This window comes from Candoia aspera, chromosome 4 (assembly GCF_035149785.1).
Source record: "Candoia aspera isolate rCanAsp1 chromosome 4, rCanAsp1.hap2, whole genome shotgun sequence".
In the NCBI taxonomy this organism is placed as follows: domain Eukaryota; kingdom Metazoa; phylum Chordata; class Lepidosauria; order Squamata; family Boidae; genus Candoia; species Candoia aspera.
This window is the reverse complement of record NC_086156.1, coordinates 119,147,836-119,154,247: the sequence shown is the minus strand read 5'-3', so window position 1 is coordinate 119,154,247 and position 6,412 is coordinate 119,147,836. Positions and strand designations below refer to the sequence as shown.

Below are 6,412 nucleotides of genomic sequence, written 5' to 3'. Positions count from 1 at the left end.
TCTGTAACCACCACGCTGTACTGCAGGCAAGTGGCCTCCAGTCTGTTTGGTAGATGTTACTTTAATCCTTGCAAGCGCCTTGTTCACACCCTTCGTTAGAGGTGCCAGGACTTTTTGGGGCACTTCTTTCAGTGCTGGCAGTCTTTGTCTTTCTGCTGGTAATTGTGCATATGCCATAATTTTCTCTTTTAATTCTTCTTGTCAGGGGGTCAGTTCATAGGTTGTTTCAATGCCAACCTGTACTGGTTCTGTTGTTAATACTTCTAAGTCATCATTTCTGTGGTTCATATCAGCTGTTTCCTCTATATTTCCAATTGTTGTTATCTGAGTTTCTTCTACTTTTCTATTATTGTTTTGGGGTCTTCCATTTTCACAATTTTTCTGAATCTCTTCTGGTTCTACATCCCTGAATATTTTATTTCTGGTAATGAATCTCCTTTGAACTACTAATTGTTGTTCAGTGACATCTGAGTCTAGATAAATGCCTTTCCGTGGTTCAAACAATCACTTTAAGTAGCCCCGCTTTGTTGGTTCCAATTTATAATAGCAGGCCACAATGGCATGGTGTTCAAACACAGTGTGTACTTTTGTCTTTTCTGTGGTTGTTCTTCCAGTAATCCTACCGGGCTAAGCCCTGGTTGTTGCTCTTGCTGCTGTTGTTGTTGCTATTACTACTGCTGTTGCTCCTACAAATCAAGGCGACTAAGAGAGGGGGCCACAAACTAATGTCCTCGCACCAACCTTGAGAGCCTCTTAACCAGAAGGATTTTTCTGGGCCAGATGGAGAGGGACGGTGCATGGGCTGGGGGGTGAGGAGTTGAACAGACACCCCAGAGTAGTGGGCTCCAAAGCCTGGGCGCCCAACAAGCCATCTCCAACTTGCCTCCGTCCCCACCTGGCCTGTAGGGTGCCAGGCAGGGCTTCCGCTGAGTAAGGGAAGCAGGGAAGAGCAGCTGGATGGAGATGACCAAGTGACTCACAGGATCATGGAAGCATCTTCTCTGGCCAGGCTCATGCCCATCCCCGATTCCTCTTGATCAGCAAGTGTCCCTGTCCACCCCTCATTCTCCACCCCAGCCCACCCCAGATAGCACTGCCACAGGCCGTCGTCATCTCCTGCACACTACGGGAGGCTAACTTGATTGCTTGCGGAGGGCTTGAGAACCAGCCCCACCCCCCTGCCGTGACTCCCGTCACATGACCCTCCCTGGCGTTTTCATGGAAGTCCGTGTCCCCACAGCAGCAGTTTCCCCTGTGAGCCATGAAACTGGAAAGCCCCAGTGCAGCCGACTCGCCGCTGGAGTTCGCCGTTGCCACAGAGAGAGATTTTGAGGCTATGTTGGCCATCTCCAAGGGCATCTACGGGGGCCTCGACTACCTCCCAAGCCGCTACCATGCCTGGATCCATGAGCCAAACCGCACCGTCGTGCTGGCCAAGAAGAATGGTGTGGTGGTAAGGGCCAGGGGGACGCGGGCTGGCTGGAACTGAAGCCGGGCAGTGGGAGGCTGTGGGGAGAGGCCTTTGCCGCCCGGGAGGGAGGGGCCTTGGGGAAGGCTGGCGTGGACTCCCCCTCCCTGAAACAGAGGGGCTGCACTTCTGTCTGAGTGAAGAGGACATCTGGCAGTTGCTTGCCGGCCCCACTATTGTCTGTTGAAGGGGACGGTCCAGAGCGCCCAGCCTCCGAATGTTCAAGGTGCACTTTGTCACCTCCATCTGTTTCCAAGAGCGCCGGTGTTGTACAGGGTTGTGGCTTGCCAGTTATTCTTAAGAGGGGTTTGCAGAGTTGTTGGTGCATCTTCCTGCAGCTGCGCTTGGCGTCCAGACAAAGAATCTGCCCCGAGAATGGAAGTTAATGTGTGGGAGGCAACTCCTAAGCGAAAGGGGAGCAAATGGGTTGGCCCATTCTTATTCTCGTATCCAGCAACGCTCCCCAGTTCCTTTTGTCAGGCTGTGAGAGGAAGGAAGGCAGGCAGGCTGTGAGTTTGAGAAAGTTAACAAAACCCCAGATGGGGCTAGTCCTGCAGTCAGTTCTGGGCTCTTCAGAATGGAAGAAGAGACATTTCTGAAACAAGAGCTCAAAATGTTTCTGAACATCCAGTGTGGGCTTCTCACCCTAACTTCGGTAAATGTGCCCTGCTCGGGACCCCCAGAGGCCTTCGGGGAGGATGGCTTAGGCCAAGGCAGGGACCCACCTCAGGCCAAGGCAGTTCAGAAGCTGGAGAGGAAGGACCCCCAATCGAAAGGGCCACCAGCCCTCTTTCATGGAGTCTTTGCCCTTCCTTGCAGACCAGCCAGGGCAGCCCGGACAGGGGGCGGGGGGGCAGGAAGCCCCTTGCAGGCTGTCAGTCTCTGCCTGATTCGTGCCAGTAGAAGCAGTTGGATCAATGCCTCCTGCAGGACTGGCAGATGCATCCTGCAATACCAACCCCCCAGCAGCTTCTCCAGGCAAAGGCTGTTCCCTCCCTCTGAGGTGGCTTGCTGGTGAGCACAGCTGTTGGAGGTTAAGGGAGAAGGTGGCCCCTCGATCTTTGGAGAAAGCAGCACGATTGCTGGGCATGGTCCAGTTGCATCTCACCCAGGGAAAGAAGGACCCACGTCTGATGGCTACTGTCTCAGGAGCCCCTCCCTCTCTCTTGGGTAACATCCCCTGCAGAATGAGACCCCTTGGTGCTGCCTCCCTTCTGGGAGGGGCGGGGTCATTTATCATGCTCCCCTGCGTCCTTTTTTGCATTCCTTTCTTTTCCCCCTTGCATTTGATCAAGGGTGCAGCAGGGATGGGGGGGGGGGGGCTCTGAAGCAGAAGGTTGAAACTCTAATGCTGGAACCAGTCTGTGTTTGCCCCCAGAGGTCCCCATTCCTGTGATCTTTTGAGAATGAGGAAGCCCGTGTACTTAAAAACAGCCTGGGCCAAACTTTGGAGAACCTAATGCAATCAGGCGATGGTTCCAGTGTCACACTCTGTCCCAAGGACCAGCACTGAATCCCCTGAAACAGAGGCCCGTGCCACAATTCACAGCTTTTATTGGACTTGGCAAGGGGTGTCACAGCCTGGTTGAGTGCAGTGGGCTGGGGGTTCCTCCAGTTCCCTTCCTAGCTTTGCCCGCTGTGGAGGGCACAAGGGAGCCCTGCCAGATTCCTGCAGTGTGGGTCTGGGATCACGTCTGTTTGGAGGTAGTCAGCCCTTTGGTCCGAGCTGTGGCCAGCTGACGTCCAGCTGGTGGCCTCGAGGAGCTCCTGTCCTTGCAGAAAGAACCCCCTGGGCTGGGGTGAAATCCCAACATGTCAGGGTCCAGTATGAATGGAAACGGGTTGCCTCCAGGGCACCCCTGTCCTCTAGAGGGAGGAGGCATTGCCACCTCATGCCACCCAACTCCAGTCCCCCCCACTTGGGATTGTGCAGAATTTGGGGTCTCCAGCTTTCTTGCTTCATGCTTCCTCCTCCTCCTCCTCCCTCAAGGCAAGCTGCAGTTAGATTTTCCCTGGATTATTCATGTAGGTGTCTGGTAGTGCTCGGGCCCCCTCAAGGAACCTGAGGGGCTTCCTTGGAGGAATATGCTGGGTCTGCTGGGGTGTGGATCCCAAAACCTCAGCACACAAAGTAATGGTCTGTGTGGGACCAGGGCCCCTCCGGTGCAACCGGTGCGATGCCTGCCTGCTCTGCCCATTCAACCCCTTGAAAGTTACCTCTCTGCTTTTCTTTCCCCCCGCTGCCCCTGCCGATCTGCCCCCAGATTGGGCTCCAGTCCGTCTACATCATTGACGCAGGAGAGACCGCACTGGTGGAGGGACTGCGCGTGGCGCCCTGGGAGCGTGGCAAAGGCGTGGCTGGGGTCTTGCAGCGCTTCTGCTCAGCCATGGTGAAGGAGAAGCACCCAGAAGTCAAAGTGTCACGCTTGACCCGGGATGACCAGCTGGGTCCCAAGGATTTGAGGAAGTATCGCATCATTGCCAAACAGGTGAAGGACCCTTGCTCTGGAAAGGCCTGTCCCTTCCATGGGGGGGCAGAGGTGGGGGGCAGGATGAGGTGTTTGGGGCTCTCTGCCTGGACCTGCTACACTGTTTGCCCTGGACATATGATGGATGGATTCCGGACCCTTGGGAGAGAGCGTGCTTGCTCAGGGCTCAAGACCTTGGGCTGCCTGGCAAGACAAAGGCAAGGACTGGACCCTTCAGCCCAGGCCCAGGGGCACTGCCAGCTGGCATGCTCACAAGCTCACATGAGGGAGGGCTGAGCTGCCACCTGATGTTGCTGGCCCCCTCAGCTATTTGGGGAGGAGGCTGAGGTCTCTGTTGGGCTGTAAACAAGGAGGAGGAGATGGGGGGAGGCCACCCCTGGGGCAGAGGGGACAGCTGCTGCCCAGGGAGCAGTTGATAGAACCACTGCTGATTATGACTGAGTCTCAGAAACCACTGCAGCCACCCTGAGTTGAGTACGAGGCAGGGGAGGCCTCAGGGGACTGGTACCAGGACTGCTTTTCCAGGAACGATGCCAGCCCTGTTTAGACTTCCTTCAAATGGGCATAATCCTCGCAGGAAAATCCTTCAGCACCTCAGAAATAGAGGGCTTCTCACAGGAGTCCAGGGGTGCCTCTGCTGAGTCTGGACCCCTTCCGAGATGCAGGGCCAAGCGGGGCCCAGGAGGGGCTGGCTGCAGCTGCTGGCCAAACCTGCCTCCAGGACCACCTTTCCTGCAGAGGCCTCGCCCCTTATGGCCAGGCCCATTTCTCTCTGCTCCCTTCTTTCCATTCCTCTTGACAAGGCCCCAGAGATCACTCAGGGGGGGCAGTCTTCTCTCTGCAACCTGCCTGGGAAGCCCCACCCCCACCCCGGTTGCCTTCCCTCCCCATCAGCCATGCCTGCGGACCTGGCTCCCCCTTTCTAAGCTGCCTGGAGGCACAGAAGTCATGGGGTCAAGCCAGCCAGAACCGCTTCAGGGAGGAGAAGCGGCTGGCCGAGTGTCTCTTGGAGGGGACCTGCCCAAGGGCCCCACATGGCCAGAGGAAGCAGGGCTGCTCCCACCCCAGCCCCAGGGTCTCCTCAGGCAGGAGGCCAGCAACCCTAACCCTAACCCTGCCAGGGATGCTCCTTTGCAGGCAGTGCCACTGTGGGGGCGCAGTGCTGACCTGCCCAGGCCCTTTCTGCCCCCTTGAAACCCTCCTCCCTTCCAGGGGATCCTTCTGGTGCGCTTCCAGGCCCAGGAGCTGCTCTCCCGGCTGGAGGTCGCCATGCTGGTGCTGGCGGAGGGTGGCTTCAGCCCAGAGCCTTCGGAGGTGCTCTTGGAGAATGAGGTGCCACAGGTCATCCTGAAGGAGGCCTTTCGGAGAGAGGTCCTGCCCAACCAGACCATAATCCAGGACTGGCAGCCCTTCAAGGCCACCGAGAGCAACCTCAGCCTCCTGAAGAAGAAGAGCCTCTGCTGGGTGGTGGATCAGAAGGCCCATCCCACCGTGGCCACCCTGAGCACCCAGCCCTTCTCCATCCCGCTGGGCAAAGACTGGCACTACCTGAACATCGATGCCTTTGGCTGCAACCTGGCCCACCTCAAGAGCCAGCTGATCCACCACCTGCGCCTCCAGGTGCCAGCCCTGCAGGGCAGCGTCATGTGCCAGCTCTTCCTGGAGCCCTGCCTGTGGCTGGAGATGGCTGCCTTCTGCCAGGGGGCCCTGGGCCTGGAGCTGGCCAAGGATTACACAGAGCAGTGTCTGCTGGAGGCAGACATCTGAGGGACAGGGGCCTCCCTCCCCCCGAAACGCTGCCCTGCTTGCCTCACCGTGGCTTCCCCCTTGCCTGTTCTCTCAGGCTGGGCCACCACAGACCCCAAAGGGTCTAGGAATGTGGGTGGCAGAGGCAAGAGCCCCCAGGAAGGGGCCCAGCCCAAGTTGGCTCTGGGGCCAGGCCTGTAGCTACCGTCTTCCTCTTGGAAGCCACTGGTCTGGGGCAACCCCCAGGAAAGGGTAGGAAAGGCAGTCTCCCCAGCTGGGCAGCTCCAAACAGCGCCCTCAGAGCTTTCGGCAATAAAGCAGCATCAGCTGAGATTTGCTCATTGCTCTTTCCACGCAATGCTCTGGGGAGGCTTCCTGCCCTGCCAGTTTGCCCTCCGGCTGATGGCAGATGATTTAGCTACTCATATTTATTACATTTATACCCCACTGCAGTCCCACAGGACTCTTGGCCTCTTGACAGGAGTTAAAAAAGGATTAAAATATCCATGGTTAACATCCAGTTAAAATCATACAACACCTGAGATGTTCAAATCAGAAAATCCAAAAACAATTTAAAACAAACAGATGTCAAGTCCCAAAGCCCTCCAGAACAGCTCTGTCTTCAGCAGCTTCCAGAATGGGGCCAAAGTCAGAGCTATCCATCTCGTGGGAGGCCAGGCCAGACGGCCAGCGCAAGGACAGAAAAGCA

At 56.8% G+C, this 6,412-nt stretch overlaps 1 protein-coding gene across 1 annotated transcript; it reads left to right on the top strand.

The window, feature by feature from the left end:
- The first annotated feature begins 1,259 nt into the window (after positions 1-1,259).
- On the top strand, positions 1,260-5,751 carry NAT16 (N-acetyltransferase 16 (putative)). Its single transcript, XM_063301831.1, has 3 exons — positions 1,260-1,453; positions 3,733-3,957; positions 5,170-5,751. The coding sequence occupies exons 1-3, from the start codon at positions 1,262-1,264 to the stop codon at positions 5,722-5,724; spliced, it is 972 nt and encodes a 323-aa protein (XP_063157901.1). The 5' UTR covers positions 1,260-1,261; the 3' UTR covers positions 5,725-5,751.
- Positions 5,752-6,412: the final 661 nt, after the last annotated feature.